This window comes from Molossus molossus, unplaced genomic scaffold (genome assembly GCF_014108415.1).
Source record: "Molossus molossus isolate mMolMol1 unplaced genomic scaffold, mMolMol1.p scaffold_m16_p_3, whole genome shotgun sequence".
Lineage (NCBI taxonomy): Eukaryota > Metazoa > Chordata > Mammalia > Chiroptera > Molossidae > Molossus > Molossus molossus.
In genome coordinates, this window is record NW_023425366.1 from 104,387,993 (window position 1) to 104,407,232 (window position 19,240).

A 19,240-nucleotide genomic window follows, 5' to 3' on the forward strand; every position below is an offset into this window, starting at 1 on the left:
ACAGTGTTTCTGGTTCAAACTGTGTTTGGAAAAGCTGAGTTAGACAAAGATAAGCCACTTTCTTTGCTGTTGGGCATCTCTAAGATTTTAATGTGCATTGATATTCTCCAAGACGTAGATCTAGAGCATCATTGAATATTTCTGACCAGGATGTACTTTTAGAGGGTATTGTTCACACTGACATTCTGAGGATCATCCATTCGTAACATGCTGCCTTAAAAGAATCACAAAGGAAGAGAATAGGTTCCGGGTGAAAGGCAGATTTCCAAAGATAGGGTCAGAAAATCTCCAGAGGAGTGAGTAAAGGTTTCTTAGCTAAGATAACTTGAAATTCCGATTGGATGACTGGAACTGATAAGGAAAGGAAAGGAAAAAGATTTGGCCAATGTAACAAGAGCGAGCGAAGCACATGTATTGGTGTGGCATCGTGACTGGGGTGCCTGGACTTGGCAGGGCTGTCAGTGAAGGTCCCAATGAGAAGAGAATTGGGGGCAGCAGATTTCCAGGTCCTACTTGAAAAAGGTTCTGACTCAGAGGCACAGCCTACAAGCACATGTAGATTCTGTAAGCTCAGTGGATACATTGTGATGATGAGCTCAGTTCTGAAGTGGCCCAAGCCTGGGCATTGCTCCTTCTGCTCTAACACTAGCCCTTATTCCAGCCAGAACATTAGCAGCGGACGATGGGAGCAGAGGCCAGATCACAGTGAGTGAGGGGTGAAAAGTAAATGAAAGGGGAAGAAATAAAACATGTGTCAATAATTTTTTAAGATTGAATATTTTATATCTGCTTCTTAAAAAAATGATGAGTGACATTAGAACAAATATTTGTGCCTAGAGAAAGAAGTAAGAAGTTGAAGAACAGCAGAGGGAGTCCATTTATTTGATGGAGTAAGGTCTCTTAAGAGAGGGTGGCAGGAAACAGATGTCCAAGTACATGTAGCAGATGGTCCTTGGACTGGTAGAGGGTGCACTACCCCACAATGATGGGCAGGGAGAGGTGAAGAGAGACATGAATGAAGAAAAGGTGACAGAGATGGTGGGCAGGAAGTTGAAGAATTTTTTTCCTGGGATCTTTGTATTTCATGTGAATGACAAAGTAACATCGTTTTTAGAAGAATGGATAGAGGCTGAAACAGTCATGGTGGAGAATGGGGATGAGACCTGACCACTGGAAGAACTGCTGAGCCACACCGAAGACCTATTGGAGTTGAAGGTATGAGTATGTAGGGTCAACGATCCATGACCCATATTTGTGTAGGGTTTTCTCTCAATATGCTACTCATCCCAAACTAGAACTAGCAGTGGTAAACAACTGTAAAGAAGGTTGCCAAAGAGAAGAGTATTTCAGTATGAGCTCTCAGAGGTGGGGTACTCTAGAGGGTAACAAGAGCAAGGTGGAGTCTGTGAGAAAGTCAGAAGGAAAGAAAGTTACGAAGTTGGGGCAATGTGAGGTGAAAAATGTTGCCTGGTCATCCACATGGTCATCTCAGTTTCCTCATAGGACTTGGGGCAGATATAAGACTGAACAAGTTGCTGAAGTATTCAAGGAGCATGGGATTAATCACAAGGAAAGCAGGTGACAGCAAGGAAAGGTCAGAGGTGAGAATTTTACACACTTCTTAAGGAATCATGCTATGAAGGTCAACCAATAGTTCCTTCAAGTAAAACATCTTACTGTTCCTCTCAGGGGTCCTGGGGGGGCCTTCCCATCCTCTCTCTCTCACACACACAGATACACACACCTTGCTCCAACCACAATGGGTTCTCTTTTTTATATTTTAAGTATTGAATTCCCATAAGATTTATTTTAGAAAGGTTTCGTGAGAAAAAATAAACCTGAACACCACCCTGGCTGGTATGGTTCAGTGGTTAGAGTATCAGCCCATGGACCAAAGGGTCTCAAGTTGGATCCCAGTCAAGAGCATATACTTGAATTTCAGGTTTGATCTCCACCTCAATCAGGGATCTCTCTCAGGGATGTTTCCTTCCTCCCTGCCCTTCTCCCACTCTCTCTAAAAATCAATGGAGAACTATCCTTGGGTGAGAGTTAACAACAACAACAACAAACTGAACACCATTGACCAGGGCCAACCAGTGAGTTGACGGAGATGCCCACTACTGCATTCTGCTACAATACCATACAGTATGCATTCTTCCCTAAGATGTAGCCCCTAGAGCTAATGCTTATTGATGAAACATCCTTGTCAAGGTTGATGAGTTGAGTCTGTTGAGGTCCAGCAGAGCTAGGCATTGGGGGGGGAGGGGAGGAATCAGTGGCCACAGTGGGTACATGGAATACCCTGGGTACCTGTAGGGACATGACAGAAAGACAGGAGGAGGAAAAATGAGGATGGGCAGGCCATGGGGGACTCTGTTCAATGATTCCCGTCTAGCTGGGGAGGGCAGCTTAGTCACCAAGCAATAAAAGTTGAGTTCCTTCTTCCTCTCACTGTGCTGAACCTTAAATCATGGAGGAGTTTATGGGTCCTGTTTATGTAGAGACTCTTTTTATAAGCTATTCAGAACAGGGGTGGGAGGGAGAAATAGGGAGAGAAAAATTCCCTTTGAATTTTCATTGCTTTCAGAGTCAGCAATGAGTCATGCATTCTAATTCCTTGCTTTGTCTACACGTTTTTATTTCAAAATACTAAAAAACACTTTGTTTGGAACATGGTTATTCTTAGCTCATATATCAATAATGCACATTTATTTCTCCCCATTAGAAAAGCTTCCTTCAGATTGGTTTGGAGCAGCACCATAGTAGTAGGCTTGTTTACTTAGCTGTAGATTGTTGAAGCCACCTAAGTATCTCTCTGTTCCCCGGGGATGCTCTTCCAGCTGGCCTCCTGGGCTTACTGACCATTCATAAGTCAGCTCTGTAGTTGACCCAAAGAGCCCCAGATCTCATAGTCTGAACAAAAGTTGAAGACCATCCTTTCAGGCCACCAGATTGAGGAGTCAAGTCAGGGCTTTATTGCTGTGTGCCCTTGGGAGATTCTTGGGGAACAAAGCAGAAGAGAAAGAGGTCTCCATCTACAGGGGGTCTTCTCCAGACACGTCAAGAGAAAGTCTGACCACACCTTGGCAAAGACACAGGAATAGACAGTCTGGGGGATTCTGCAGTGGGAGGAAGGCTGAGAGTAGGTCTTACTTCTCCAGCCCCTGCCTTCTATATAAGGTCACTCTCCACACTCCAGTGTAGTGCCCCGTCCACTGTGCTTATCCACCAGTGATAGTTCACTCCTCAGGGTCTCGTGGGACCACCTTCTTCTAAAGACTGCAACTTAAAGCATTAATGGCAAGCACCTGATCAGCACCTAGTTGAGAGCCAACCAACTTCAAGAATAGAATACAAAACCAACATCTCAGGAACTGGGGTGAAGAAGTGCCCCACCACTCTGGTCATTGCCTCTCTCCTTTTCCATCCACACATTTATAGTGGAAGCAGCCATGTTCATAACCCGTGACCCTCCGCCCCTGAACACTGTTGATTTGATCAGGAGTGGGCAGCAATGAGCCTGTTCACAGGGAATTTGGAATTGAACCAATACTTATTCCCAGCTGAGGCTGGATGTCAAATTGGAAACTTTTTGACAGGAATAATTTTCACTTGGTCAGAGAAACCAGAGAGGTGTGGACAGGCAGAAAAAAGCAGCTTTATTTGGTTTTCAAAATCCCTCTAGGCCCTCGATTTAGCCATCCCTGAGGCCTTGTGCTCTCTGAGATACCTCCCCCAACCCCTGCCTAACGTCTTTCTAACATGTTACTCTTTTCACTTAGGGGCTCTACGGGACTTCGGTTAAGGCAACCAAAATGGTACCAGGAAGTGTGAAAACGATCTGGGGTGAGCAGATGGGACATGTTGAGGAAACTCCTCCCTACTTCCTCATTGTGCCTACCCTGCCCACACCAGCCACCTAGGCAACTGCTTAGAGGGCTTGAGATCTGGGGAGGCTGGACCCAACACCCAACCTCCTCAGATTGCTTTGTCAGAAGGAGGTCCCAGCCAAGTGACTGAAGGACAGGAGGCAGTGCACTCTGAGAGAGGTCACTGCTGAACCCTGCTGTGAGGACATGGTCCAGATGAGCTGTGTGGCCTTGACCTCCTCGCCAATCCCTGGTGCTGAGGCCACTACAATGGGACTCCCTCCCATGGCCCCATCTCATCCATCTCCTTTTTAGCTATATCTCCCTGCCCAATGCACCAAGAAATCTTTGAGAAATGGGTAGGTATGCTCTCAAGGAAGGAGTAAGCAAAAGTGTTAGCTGTGTGTTTGTGTATGGTGTGGGTATGAATGTGTGATGGGAAGAAGCCAGGAGCCCTAGAGACCCACAGCCCTGGGTCCAAAAAGAGTCCCAAGGAGGAGCTGATGGTTTGGGGAAAGCTGGTTCATTCCACTTTGGTTATTGCTACTCCCAGAGACAGGTGAAACTAAATTGCCTAATTTGTGCCCGTCACCATTCTGGCCCCAAAATTCTAAATCCCAAAGTCACAGGAACAAATGGGAAAATATATTTTGAGTTGGGGAGTACATTGAGAAAAAAGGGATCTTTCTGACTCCATCAGACTTCTTTGTCTGTTTGCTGTGTGATACCTTCAGATCCACTAAGGTGGAAACCCGTCCCTTTCCTCTGCAACATCAGCCATCTTCGTCATTTGTCACAGCCCCTGTATGGCATGCAGAAATGTTTGTCATCCCCAGTCTTTCCCTCTTTTCCTCAACATGCCCCCCTTTCCCAGGACAAGTGTCCAGGATGCTATGTATCCCAGCCCGAGGAACGGCCAACAGGAATTTCCCTTGGCTTAGACTAGACCATGCCCCCTAGCAGGGTTCCTCTCTTGGAAGGGGGGAGCTGACATGAGGAGGCTCAGCCCAGGTTGCTCTGGTCCCTGTCCAACCTTCCTGAGCAGAACTCATGTTGAGCCTGCCCTGCAGCCTACGTCATTCCACATTTTATGTCGCCCTCTTCCAGACCTTTCCCCAGAGCAAATGAGAAGGGCTCACCCTGCAGGTCAACGTGCCCTGGGCCAGGGATCTCATCAGCTCCCACCTTCGAATTCCCAAACAATGAGTTGTAGCTGGACAATGTTCTGAATAGTCTCTTACAGCATCGTGTGCTGGGCTCAGCCCCCAGCTCCTGAGAGAAATTGCTAAAAATCAGGAGCTATAGTCAGAAATATCTCTATTTACTTTTTTTCCTCATAAGCCTAAACTTAAATTGGTGGCCCCCACCCTTAAACACATTAGGTCACCATTAGGAGTTGGTGGCAGAGAGAGCTGATGACCCCATTCCAACAGCCTTAAGGAGACCATTTCAGAACATACCCTTGTATAGGACTCACCACAGACCAACCCCTCAATGCCTGCATCACACAGATCAAAATTTCCTTCTCTACAAAACCACCCCAAGTTGAAATTCCTCTTGAGTTTATACAGCAATGAATGTCTCCAAGGAGAAGAAAGAGAGCAGGATCAAAGCCAGGAAAGCCTGTGGCTTGGTGACATAAAGCCCCTCCCTCTGAACTGACCTCCTCACCTACAGGTAAGGAAGGGCCAGGTTGCCCAGTGGTTACCGCTGTCAGTTTTGGATTCAGAGATCCCTGAAAGGAATCATGGGTTTACCTGTGCCTGTGCCATCTGCAGCAAGTTGATCAAAATAACACCCTTACGGGGTTACTCTAAGGATTAGTTGAAATCATCTATGCAACACTCCACTTCCACTTTGACACATGGTCCCACTCTATAAATGGCATCTTGTCGTTGTTTGTCTAACAAGGAGTATCACCCCAACCTAATCAGTACCTGACAGAGTCAGCTTTCAAACCCATCCCCTCACCCACCACACATCTTGAACCTGTTAATCTCAAGACATCATCTCTGTACCCAGCTCAGACATGTGTCCTCTCAGGACCCCGCCCAGATGTCCTGTCCACAGGTCTCCTCTCCCCCCGACACTCAGCAGCAAAGGCTCCCAGCCCCCACGCCACCCCCTACCTGAGGGCAGAAAACAATCAAGTCCTGAGCAAACACTTGAAAAAGCTCGTTTCTGCAGGGGGTTTGGGGGGAGAAGACTTGCCAAGTGGGGAAGTTGGGGGCCTGGCTCCTCGGCGGCTCCTCTCCCCCTCCAGGGGCTCCTCTGCCCCCCTTTTCCTCATTCTCAGTCTTCCCCTCTCCAGGTTGCTCGGGCAGCCGCATCGGGGGTCCAGGGCGATGGTCTCAGAGAGATTTGTGAGCACATCAAGGGAACGTCAGCGGTGACACTGAGACTCTGCAAGGAGTTGACAGAAACTTACTGCCTGCACAGTGCTGGTTGATTATTTACTTAAAGTCAGTTGCCTAAATAATTCACACCCTCCCTTCCGTGTTTAAACAGGACAATGATAGAAACACAATCCTGACACAAGAAATATAATTACAGTTGTGACAGATGTTTAGTTATTAATAAGGCCTCAATGTCACCAGAGGGTGTTACACAATAAACCAATAATGTGCCTTTGAAACCAGCCTTAATATTTACAGGTACTTTTCCATTCACTCCCGTGGGAACTGCTGTAGTGTAAGTGATGCGGAGAGAGCTATAGCCGCCGATGTGATTGCAACTTGCAAGAAAGCCCAGCTCCTTGCCAGCATAATTTGTTTCCTTGCTGTTGACACCAACAGAGCCACAGAAACAAAGTTGGGGGCAAATTACAGAGAGCCGTCTTAGGGAGCGGATTCTTGCCAAACCTCCTAGGCTTGTGCTGCTGTTCATGATCCCAAGGCCGCGTCACCCTCACTTCCTTAGACAAAGCGGAGAGCAGCCAGGACAAGAGTCCCTTGGCCAGACCAGTGCAGACTTGCTTCCCACCCGTACGGAGCCTCTGGGTCCCTTGGATGCACCATCTCTCCCTGACATCTGGTTAACCCCTACTTGTCCTCGATGAATCCACTCAGGCGAGGTGAAGGCACCCCGAATCTGTGCCGACCCCTGTTGCTGAACACGATCTCTGTCCCTCTCTTCCCCCAACACTGCACTGAGGACAGCTCTAGGCGGAGAGTAATTCGGATGCGTGCTGTGTCATCTGGGCCCAGGCAGGGACAACCTTAAAATAATTTGTGCTCAGTAAACTCTTACTAACTCATACTTAATCAATATTGGTCCTCTTTATTGACATTTAAACATTAATAATAAAACAAAGAATCTCAAGAGATGTGAAGTACAGAATTTAAGTGGAGGAATTCTGGTGATGAAAAGAATGAGCCTTGTCATCATGGATGGGGTCCCGGCCTGAGAAAGCCAGCCCCGGGGCGGGGGGCTGCACAGTGCAGCGGGCAGTGGGCAGTGGCCCGTCCCAGCAGCAGGCCGTGCCCGTGCTCGCTGCTCAGCACCTGCACGTCGCATCCTGGGAAGAGGCTCCCTGCTCTGCTTCCAGCCTCTTGATCTCACCGGAGGTACATTTTCACACCTGGGAAGTGTTCTCCTGTGGAAGCCAGCCCACAGGACCCGGACCCAGAAGATGAGTTGGGAAGCATGCAGCCCTGCCGAGGTGTGTGGATGTCATTAGTGTTGTAAATTATGGTTGTGAATCCGTTTGCCCCGTCCCAGTCAAATGAGATAAGCTAGTTCTATGCATAGCATGTGTCAGTTACTGGAATGAATGAGTGATGGACACACAGACTCTGTGCTTTGTAACTTTCACCTTGACCAGAAACCTCGTAATCTAGGTCCGAGCTGGGCCAGGTGGTGTCTGATGCTCCTGATCTGTAAGATCTCTGGTTTTCTGAGAGTTGTGGCAAGGAGTTAGGCTCTCCCCCAAAATAACAAAACAAAGAATCTCAAAAGATGTGAAATACAGGATTAGGGGCTCTATCTCCTGCGATTGGGCTGGAACCTCCCACGGGGACACCCTACGAAAAGAAAGGCGGAAACTTTTTCCTACCAAACTATACAGAGTTCACACATCCATGCACCAGTACTTGTCTTCAGACATACACACACACATACAGACACACACACACCAGTACTGTACATATACACACATGCTCACAGATCAGTCTTCAAAAACTCACAGCCTATGTGTGATCTTAGACCTCAGTCAGCCCCTGTCCTCAGACACACACAGGAGGACTCACTACACAGCCACACAGCTCCACACAGTTTCACACACCAGCCCCGTCCGTGTGAACACCAGTGCACACCCTCACACACACACACACATTATGGCACCTGCTTATCCACACGAGCTGCACACACACATATACATTTTTACTCATCTCTAGTTATCATGTCAAATCAAAAAGGAAAGCATTTTTCCTGTGTCATTACAGTGGAAATGAAAAAATATGTGACATTTTATTTTCAGATATGCTTTTAGTTGCCATGACAGTCCCAATACCACGAAAGCTGTGATTGGTGGCAAACACGGAATTTAAAAGAGAGGAATTAAATGGGTGGGGGGAGCATCTGTAATACTCTCAGCAATAAAGATTTTTTTCAAAAGAGAGGAATTAGCTCCTCATAAACGAGATCTTCCAAATACATTGAGTGTCCTCCCTCATCGGTCCCCTCCAGGCAGAGGGGACACCAGGGCAGGGGCAGCCCACAATGTTGGTTTGGCTGCCGAGCCAGCTGTGGGACCTGCTAGGCACTCTCGGCAATGATGTCCAAGCTGATGGTCACAATGGCTCGAAAACCCAATCCACTTAATTACTTGGAACTTGCTCGTCGGCGAACAGGAGCGTGGCCCTGGAGGTGTCAGTTCTCCACAGGGAGCATGGCTCCTGCCACTCGGCTGGCCTCTGACGCCCTTTGCTGCGGCACTGCCATCGTGCCAGAAATCACAAAGCCAGGGGCCTGGCCCTCAGCCAACAGGGAGTCAGCTCCTCCAGCCAGAAGCCACATCACCGGAATGCTCCTCTGCAGGTCACGGCTGGCCCGACACGCAGCAGGGGAAGCCACGCTGCCCTGCACAGGCCGGGACTGACCGATCACAGCCAGCTCCCGAAGCAGCCTAAAGCGGCCTCCGCGTGGGTGAGGAACCTGCACCTGCCCGTCTCACTGGGAGCTTCCCACAGACAGGAGCCATGACACACACACCTCCCAAGTCCTCAGTGGCCCAGTGCACCTTGGAACCCACAGTAAATACCTACTGAAAAGTGACTCTTGGTCCCCAAATTAACTGGTTGCTTCATTTCTGGATGAGATTCTTAAGAGTAGTTCATTTCCAGAATTGCCCCACTAAGTTTATTTATCTTTATTGTCATCATCTGAAAGGTAGGCCAGGGAGCTGGTTTGTAAACTCAGGTCTTAAAGTTAGAGCTTTGTGCTCATTGTAGGGCCCACATTAGTGTCCTCTGCAGATTTTGTTTCAGCAAATGACTCACCAACTTCCTTCAGCACCTGAAATGTTCCTTGAGAACTGGCCACCCAATGGGAGGCACTCTGGGCCACCCAAAAAGTGACACTACCTTGGTTCTGCCCTCAAGATGTTCCGTTGGCTCCATCACTTTCTCCAGCCCCTAATATACAGAGATTGGGGTAGTGATGTAGTTAAGAAAGTGGCTAACTGAATCAGATCATGCCATTCAAATCCTGGCTCTGCCACTTATGAGCTGTGTGATCTTGGGCAAGTTACTTAACCTTTCTGTGCTTCAGTTCCCTCTTCTGCAAAATGGGATTGATAGTAATGGCACCTACTTTTTAGGATTATCGTCAAGTGTTTGACACAGAGTAAGTACTACAGGCGGCAGCTATCATTATTCATTCCTTCCTCCTTTTGCACCTAAGAGGCAGAGTGAATCCACCACAGTACAGCCTCGCAGAGTTCAGAATCAAGCTGAGAACACAGGCACAAACACACACACCAGAGAAGGAAGTGTTCCTACTCCTCCATTCAAAGTCAGTTTGTCCCTAAGGGTCTCCGAAAGAAGCGTTTTTGATTCTCCCCTTCAATCCACAAAACACGTTCTCAAATGGATCCCTGTGCCTGCCTCTGAAGAGGGGAGACATGGATACAGTCTGGGTGAACTGGTCAACCCCATCACTCCAGCATGTGGCTGTGAGCGTTCAGCTGGATGCACAGGTCACCAGCAAACTCAGTCCTTCATGGATTTTGGTCCTTTTCTGGGTGTCTAAAATTACAATCACTGTGGGAGCAGGGGATGGCTGAAAATCTAATGTTTATGAACAAAGTGTATGAGCATGAATTTTTATTGGCATGGGTAAAATATAGGGTAGATGGTTCTACTCAGTTTCTGGGAACCCCAAGGAACAGTGACTCCCAGACTGATACTCCAAAGTTCAGTTCAAATGCTCACCAAGAAAGGCTCCCTCCATTCTGACCACCTTAAGCATCATCAGGTTAGAGTCTTTTGTGTCTGTGGCCCGTTACATTTTACAGTTGTCAATGGCCATGTTATCATCATAACTGTATCTTCTGTGATGCTTGACAAGGGTTTCGCATGTGGGTCTTTTCTCTCAAAACCTTCCACGCATGCCATCAAATTTGATCAACAAGTAAAATTTAACTTATTAATCTTATAACTGAAAATGTGTACCCTCTGGCGAACATCTCCCCTCTTCCCTCCACTTTCCAGCCCCTGGTAACCACCACTGTCTTCTCTGTTACTGTGATTTTGACCTTTTTTTAGATTCCACATGTAAGTGAGATCATGCAGTATTTGTCCTTCACCCATGTTGTAGCAAATGGCAGGATTTCTTTCTTTTCAGTGGGGTTAATATTCCATTGACTGTATGTACCACGTTTTATTCATCAAATTGTCTATTGATGAACACGTAGGTTGTTTTTCTATCTTGGCTACTGTGACTAATGCTGCAAAAAACATGAAGGTGTAGATAATCTCTTTGAGAAAATGATTTTTATTTCCTTTGGATATATACTCAGAAGAGGGGTTGCTGGATCTTATGGTAGTTCTATTTTTAATTTTTGAAGGAATCTCCACCCTGCTTCCCATAGTGGTTGTAACCATTTATACTCTCACCAATAGTGCACAGTGTTCCCTTTAATATAATTCTGTTTTGAAGGTAACTTTTGGACAAGACGTTGAGTGAAATGAGTCATGCCACATGATATTTAGTGGAGTACAATATGCTGAGAACAAGAAGTCAAAGGCACAGTGTGAGGCTTAGCTAGCCCCAGAGTTAAGTCCTGCGTTTACTGGTGAGCACGGCTGCTCCTTCTGCGTAGGAGAGGTTGTCGAAGAAGCAAACACAGCTCAACATGCCGATGAGCAACAGTCTGACCACCATACTCTGCCTACTGAACCTGAGACACTGTTATCTTGTGGGAGTGATATCCTCGGTATTAAAATCATTTAGCACTAAGGAGTATGCAAAGCACACATGAAAGATAAAAATAAACTGCTGGTCTAGCATGTAGAAAATATTCATTGAGCTCCTGAAAAATGCAAAAGCACATGCTAAATGCTCCCTTAAATGTCATGTAAACACAAACGGATCTGAGCGTATCATGCTAGATGAAATAAATCAGACAGAAAAAGACAAGAACCATATGATTTCATTCATATGTGGGGTGTAACACAGAAGGCAACAAATACACAAACAAACAGAACAAATAAACTCAATAGACACAGACAACAGTACGGTGCTTACCAGAGAGCAAGGAGGTGAAGGCAGATGAAGAGAATAAAGGAAGTCAAATATACGGTGACAGAAGGAGACCAGGCTTTGGCTAGTGAGCACGAGGCGATGTACAGATGGTGTGTTATAGAACTGTACACTTGAAACTTACATAATGTTATTAACCAATGTCACCCTGATTCATTTAATTTTTTTAAAAGTTCATTTTCTCCCTCTTTCGGTCCAAAACCAATTTGAAATCATGAAAATAAAGTGTGTACCTCGGCAAAGCCAAAATTCTAAGCCCAAGTCTGAAAACTAGAACAGATTCCTCAAAAGCACTGCAGTGTCACTCTGCAAGGGCCACTTCTCGGGAACCCGGTGTCCCTCCACGCCCTGGCTCACATCCACATAAGAAAACATCCTAAATCCTGCTTCCTCAAAATGAAAACCAAGACTAAAATGGGTTCAGAGCAATTAAAGTTGAAAATGACCATAAAATAGGAAATAATGGATTTTTCTCAACATAAATACATTCATCCAAAAGCCAGCTCCCAGCCTCTTACTTCTGAGGAAACACCAGAGACTTAATTGCTAAAAACAGGGAAAAGTCGCTGTCACCACCACTATTCATTGTATTATTCTTCACTGTCTCCACTACTATTAACACTGTATTGTAAGCATTAATCAACGTAATTAGGTAAGTAATTAGAGGCATAAGATTGGAAAAAGACTAAATGAAATAAAACTCTCTCTCCTTGAAGATAAGATGGCTATATGTCTGGAAACCCCAAAAGAATCCCTGAGAAACCTATTACAAATAATAAGAGAATTTAGTAAATTTGCAGGATTTAAGAGTAACATATAGAACTTATTAGACTTCCTATATAGAAACAATACTGAGAAGACATTTACAATGGCAAAATAATTAAATAAATTGGAAGTTTTGCATATTTAAAAAGTATATCAAAGGGGGAAAGTAAAGCAATTCCTAAAAATGAATGAAAACATGCAAACACAGCTGTGTTTTAGGTTGATGCCTTAACTAAAGAGAGAAGAATTTTTTCAAATTATGTTAAAACATAATATTTTGAATGTACATTCCAGGTGAGGCAGATCCTAAGGACAAAAAGAACCATAGAAAAATAAGTTAATATCCTTAGGAACCAAGATGCTCTGTTTTGGAGAAAAGAGATATAAATATAAAATTTGAAAGTGAAATAAAAACCCTGAAATCTAATTTTAATAAGAATATTAGCATGAATTCAGAATTTATTTTTTTTCTTTCAAGAATATGCATGCCCCAGGTCTGTCACTGAAAAGGTTTCAAAGTAATTAAACTCAGTAGCAATGAACACCACCAGCACTCAATCTATGGTCTCTGCATACCATTTCCAGCTGTGAATCAGCTGCAGGGGAGGAAATTGAAAGGCAGGCTGAGACTTCTTGCCAGGCCCAAACACAGGTGAGCTCCAGTGATGTCAAGAACATAGGTAAACCGTGGCTGGTGTTGCTCAGTGGTTAGAGAGTCAGCACATTGACCAAAGGTTCGCAGGACCAGTTTCCGATCAAGGGCACATACCTGGGTTGCAGATTTGATCCCCAGTCCTGGTTGGGGCACATATGGGATGCAACCTGTCAATATGTCTCTCTCACATCAAAGCATCTTTCTCTCTCACCTCCCTCTAAAAATAAATGGAAAAACATCCTCTGGTGAGGATTAACAACAACAACAACAAAACAGGTAAGTGCAGAAACAACCTGAAGACATGTCCAATGACCAGGTATGGGACAACTCATTAGTCTGAAAATTAATAGGAATAACTACTAAGGCACCAACTAATTATTGTTTTTAAATGATAAATGAAAGAAAGTATCAAGCAATTACCCTGTACTTTTAAAAAAAATTTTATGTTTCAATTAAAATTGATATTCAATATTACATTAGTTTCCAGTGTACAGTATACTGGTTATATATGTATATAATTTATGAAGTGATTCCCCCAATAAGTCTAATACCCACCTGGCTTCCTACACAGTTATTACAATATGATGAACTATATTCCCTATGCTGCACTTTACATCCCCATGATGATTTTATAACTACCAATTTTCTATGCAGACTGTATTTTAAGGTAAACAAATGGTGGATGAGACAAAGTTGTTCTCTAGAGAGGAATCACACCTAATTGATTAAGAAGAAATGATAGAACATTGCCATTCTGCTACCTCTAATGAGAAAATAGATCTAGGTAATGATCATCAATGGCTACTACATCATTAGGTGTAAGGCTGATAGAGAACTTGGTCAAGAATGAATCAGGCTGTCAGAACCTCACCCTTAGCATGAATGAAGTGGGACAACCAGATAGTAAGTGCCTTCTGATGTGAGTAAGAGGAAGCACACACCACAACCTAAAAGTGTCCTTTATAGAAAGAACAGAATACACATCTAATCAAGCCCTCAGATTTAAACACAGGGTCATAAGAGCATAGAGAAATATGTTAAACAGTGCATGAGAACAGAGTAAGCCACAACCAGAATGTGGGCAGTCCGTTTCTGTAACAAATCTGTGCCATGGAAAGCAAAGGAGAGTCCTGTTATGGATTAAAAAGTACATAAAAGAACTATCAGTTGTGAGCTGTGAGCCTTATTTGAATCCTGATTTGGAGAAACTACATAGTTGAGGCAACAGGGAAAATAGAACATGGAGCTAATATTGAGCAATTATTGTTCATTCTGATGGGAGTGGTCATGGTATTTTTAGTTCTATTAAATAAAAACATCCTTATGTGTTAAGAGTACTGAATGAAGTATTTACATGTGATTATATGTTATATGAGAAACACAAAACAAGATCAGAAGAATATCATGAACTATTGAAGTTTGTGTTTGGATACTTGTAGTTTCATTATAGTAATCTTCTCTACTTTAGTGTATATATTTAAAATTTTCCACAATAAGAAGCTTTTTAAAAAATGGTTAGAAAAAGAACGTGGTGAGTCTGGATCTTGGCAAGATATCTTGTGTGTAAATTAAGGGAAGAGAAATATGCTTTAGACATATATGGCCAGTTTTGCATTCAAGTGAGGCTGGCATTCAATGTTTGATAAGATGAGCAGCTTTGGAGGTGGGGACACCAGGTTAGAAACTAGGGCACAGGTCAAGGGTCTTTTCTTAGTTTTCCTGGGCTGAGTAAGATAGCATAAGAGGGTTTCTGCCACCCTGACTGTGATCATTGACATGGTAGGTAAGCCTTTCCCTAAAAATATGCCCAGGGCCTGGCATTAGTAGACAGACACCTAGTGAATGTTTGTTGAATGAGTGTCAGAAGTTATTACATACTATCTACAGAAAGTGCTGTGATGCATTCCCAACAATCTGTCCCCCTCAAAATGATCTCTTTCACACACGCCTATCAATGGCTACCATTTCTACAATATAGTCACTCTTGTGTCCTATGGCATTGTAGCAGCAATTGTTCTCCAACGCGGTGTCTCTATGCAGTGGTGTGTCATAACTGGCTATAAGGTAAGTGACAAGTAGGTTGTTACTAATAATAGTAAAGCAATTTAAGAAAAGTGTATTATTATTCCATACAGAAAACCCTAAAAACTCCACCAAAAAAACTACTAAAATTAATAAATTAATTCAGTAATACAAAATTAATATTCAGAAATTGGTGGCATTTTTTAAAATATGCTTTTATTGATTTTGTTTTTTTAAAGGGAGAGAGATATAGAAATATCAATGTGAGCCCTGGCCAGTTTGGCTCAGTGGTTGGAGCATTGGCTTGCAGACCAGAGAGTCCCTGGTTCAGTTCCCGCTGGGGGAATGTACCAAAAATAAATAAATAAGTAAATATCAATGTGAGGAACATCAATCGTCTGCCTCCTGCATGCCCCCTACTGGGGATCAAGCCCACAACCCAGGCATGTGCCCTAATGAGAAATTGAACCGTGACCTCTCAGTCCATGGGATGACACTCGATCCACTGAGCCACACCAGCAGAGCTTGGTGGCATTTTTATACACCAATAATTATCAGAAAGAAAAACTAAGAAAACAATCCCACTTGCAATTGCAACAACAAAAAATAATAAGGTACCTAGGAATAAATTTAACCAATAACATAAAAGAACTGTACTTGGAAAATTATAAGACACTAAAGAAAGAAATTGAAGAAGATACAAATAAGTGGAAGCATATATGTACCATGTGCATGAATAGGAAGCATTAACATCATTAAAATGTCCATACAACCCAAAGCAATTTATAGATTCAAGGCAATTTCCGTTAAAATACCAATGGCATATCTCACAGAACTAGAATAAATATTTCAAAAATGTATATGGAACCACAAAAGACCCCGAATAGCCTTAGCAATCTTGACAAAGAAGAACAAAGTTGGAGGTATGATGCTACCTGATATCAAACTATACTACAAGGCCATAGCAATCAAAATAGCATGGTACTGAAATAAAAACAGACATATACATCAATAAAACACAATAAAACAGACATATACATCAATAAAGCCCAGAAATAAACCCACATTTTTATGGTCAATTAATATTTGACAAACAAGGCAAAAACACAAAATGGGTGAAGACAGTCTATTCAAGAAGGAAGTGGTGCAAAAAAATGAAACTAGACAACCTCCTTACACTGTACACAAGAATAAACTCAAAATGGATAAAAAGACTTAAATGTAAGACCTGAAACCATAAAATTCCTCTAAGGAAACATAGGTAGTAAAAACTTAGACATTTCTCAGAGCAATATTTTTTCTGATGTATGTTCTCAGGCAAGAGAAACAAAAGAAAAAAATAAATAAATGAGACTACATCAAACTAAAAGCTTTTGCACAGCAAAGGAAATCATCAACAAAATGAAAGGCCAATTCACTGCGTGGAAGAACATATTCACCAATGATACATCTGATAAGGGGTTATTTTCCAAAGTTTATAAAGAACTTATACAACTCAACACCAGGAAGACAAACAATTCAATTTAAAAAAAATGAGTAAAGGATCTGAATAGATGCTTCTTCAAAGAAGACATACAGATGGCCAATAGACATATGAAATGATGTTCCACATCACTAACCATCAGAGAGATGCACATTAAAACTACAATGCGGTATCACCTCACACCTTCTAGAATGGCTACCATCAACAAACAACAAGTGTTGGCGAGGATGTTGAAAAAAGAGAATCCTTGTACACGTTTGGTAGAAATGCAGAGTGGTACAGCCACTGTGGAAAATAGTAGGGAGTTTCCTCAAAAAATTAAAAATGGAACTGTCTTATGACCCAGCAAATCCACTTCTGATAATATATGCAAAAAACCCCAAAACAGTAATTTGAAAGAATATATGCACCCCGATGTTCATTGTGACATTATTTACAATAACCAAGATTTGGAAGCAGCCCAAGTGCCCATCAGTCAATGAGTGGATAAAGAAACTGAGGTACACGATGAAAAAAAATGGCTGCGGAGTGAATGGAGCTACACAGACCATCTCCCAGGACCAAACTGGATTTACAACGAAAATAAAGACAAATCGCCAGGAAGGGGCAACCGAAAGGCAGCCTGGAGGACCACATAACCAGGGACACTGACTCCATCCTGGTAGGCTTGCGAGGATGCGAGAGGGGGCCGGGAGCCCACGGTCCACAGCGGCCGGGGCTGGGACCAGGGGACTCTGCTGGAAGCTGCGCCCTCGGCTGGTGCCAGCCTCGGCCGCCATTGGCTGGAAGCAGCGCCCTCGGGATAAAAGTCCCAGGCAGCTCCACGACACAGAGTCTGGACAGAGGCTAAATTGGCAGCAGCCACTCACCTTGGGCTCCGGCAGAGGGAAGGCAGACGACTGGACTGGAACTGTGTGGGGACACTCGGGATTTGGAGGGTGCTCAGAGATTTGCTGAGTGCAGCCACGCAGGACTGTGGTCATCTTACTCCTTCCCAGGGCCCTGGGGAGAGGCTGGCCCCTCCCGCAGAGATTCAACCCCACCTGGTGGCCATTGAAATGCTAATTGAGGCCCATTAACAACCAGCATCTGCCCCACCCTCAGGAAATCCTCTTACACTGAGCACCTGAGGGAGTTTTTCAGGAAACTCAGAAACCAAGGTTCTTCAGGTGACCTCTACTAATAGCCTCCAGGCAAAAAAAAGCTAGAGGATAACTACCATTTCCTTGCCTAGCAACTCTAACCAGGAAAATTAAGACTTGACAGTGGTGTTTAAAGTGGGTCCTCCCTGCCTCATCCAAACCCAGGAGAGGGAGCCACAAACAGCAGAACACCAACACCCAAAGGAAAAATTTGGCACATTCCAAAGCCCACTGTGATAGCCAAAATGGTGAAAAACAAACAAAAGCCAAATGAAAGAACAAGAGACCTCTACCAAAGATGAGATAAATGATGTGCAAGTCATAACAGAACTAGAATTCAAAGCCATGATCTTGAGGAAGCTCACCAGCATGTGTAAGGACATAGAGATGCTGAAAATAAGCCAATTGGAAATTAAAAATCACCAAGAAGAGATAAAAAATGACATATCAGAAATGAAAAACACATTGGAAGGTCTAAAAAGCAGAGTAGAGGAAGCTGAGGACCGGATCAGTGAATTAGAAGACACGGTAGAAAAATTCAACCAATCAGAAAACCAAAAGAAAAAAAGATTAAAAAAAACAGGAAGACAGCTTAAGAGAACTGTGGGACAACTGGAAACGTAATAATATTCACATCATAGGAGTACCCGAAGAAGAAGAAAATGAGCAAGGGTTAGAGAATATATTCAAAGAAGTAGTGACAGAAAACTTTCCTAATTTGGTGAAGGAAGAAGGCATTCAAGTTCAAAAAGCACAGAGAGCCCCAAGTAAGAAGAACCCAAACAGGCCCACACCAAGACACATAGTAATCAAACTGCCAAAAATTAAAGACAAAGAGAGAATCCTAAAAGCAGCAAGAGATAAGGAACAGGTTACCTACAAAGGAAACCCCATAAGGCTCTCAGCTGACTTCTCACAAGAAACACTACAGGCCAGAAGGGAATGGCGTGAAGTAATCAAGGTCATGAAAAACAAGGATCTGAATCCAACACTACTCTACCCAGCTAGGCTATCATTCAAAATTGAAGGTCAAATAAAGAGCTTCCCAGACAAAAAAAAAAGGCTAAGGGAATACATTAGCACCAAACCAGCACTGCAAGAAATGTTAAAAGGACTGCTGTAATTAGCAGGAGAAATGGGAATAAAATAAAATAGAACCACACTAAACAAAAATGGCAATAAATAAGTACATATCAATAATCATATTAAATGTAAATGGATTGAATGCTCCCATAAAAAGATACAGAATAGCTGATTGGATAAGAAAGCATGACTCATCTATATGTTGTTTACAAGAGACCCACCTCACAAAAAAAGACTCATATATATTGAAAGTGAAGGGATGGAAAAAAATCTTCCAAGCAAACAGAAAGGAAAAAAAAAAGCTGAGGTAGCAATACTCATATCTGATCAAACAGATTTCAAAATGAAGGCCATAACTAGAGACAAAGAAGGCCACTAAATAATATTGAAAGAATCTATCCAACAGGAAGATATAACCTTGATAAACATAGATGCACCCAATATAGGAGCAAGCACCAAA

At 43.5% G+C, this 19,240-nt stretch overlaps 1 protein-coding gene across 2 annotated transcripts in view; it reads right to left on the reverse strand.

The window, feature by feature from the left end:
• Positions 1 to 19,240, reverse strand: part of CALN1 (calneuron 1) — a 458,038-nt gene that overhangs the window by 413,400 nt on the left and 25,398 nt on the right. Inside the window, exon 1 of one of the 2 annotated variants that reach the window (XM_036280518.1) lies at positions 6,077 to 6,232. The exons of the other annotated variant lie outside the window; for it this stretch is intronic. Coding sequence (XP_036136411.1) covers positions 6,077 to 6,199 — 123 coding nt within the window. The 5' untranslated portion in view covers positions 6,200 to 6,232. Of the gene's footprint in view, positions 1 to 6,076; positions 6,233 to 19,240 lie in introns of those variants that run through there. 2 annotated transcript variants of the gene reach the window in all.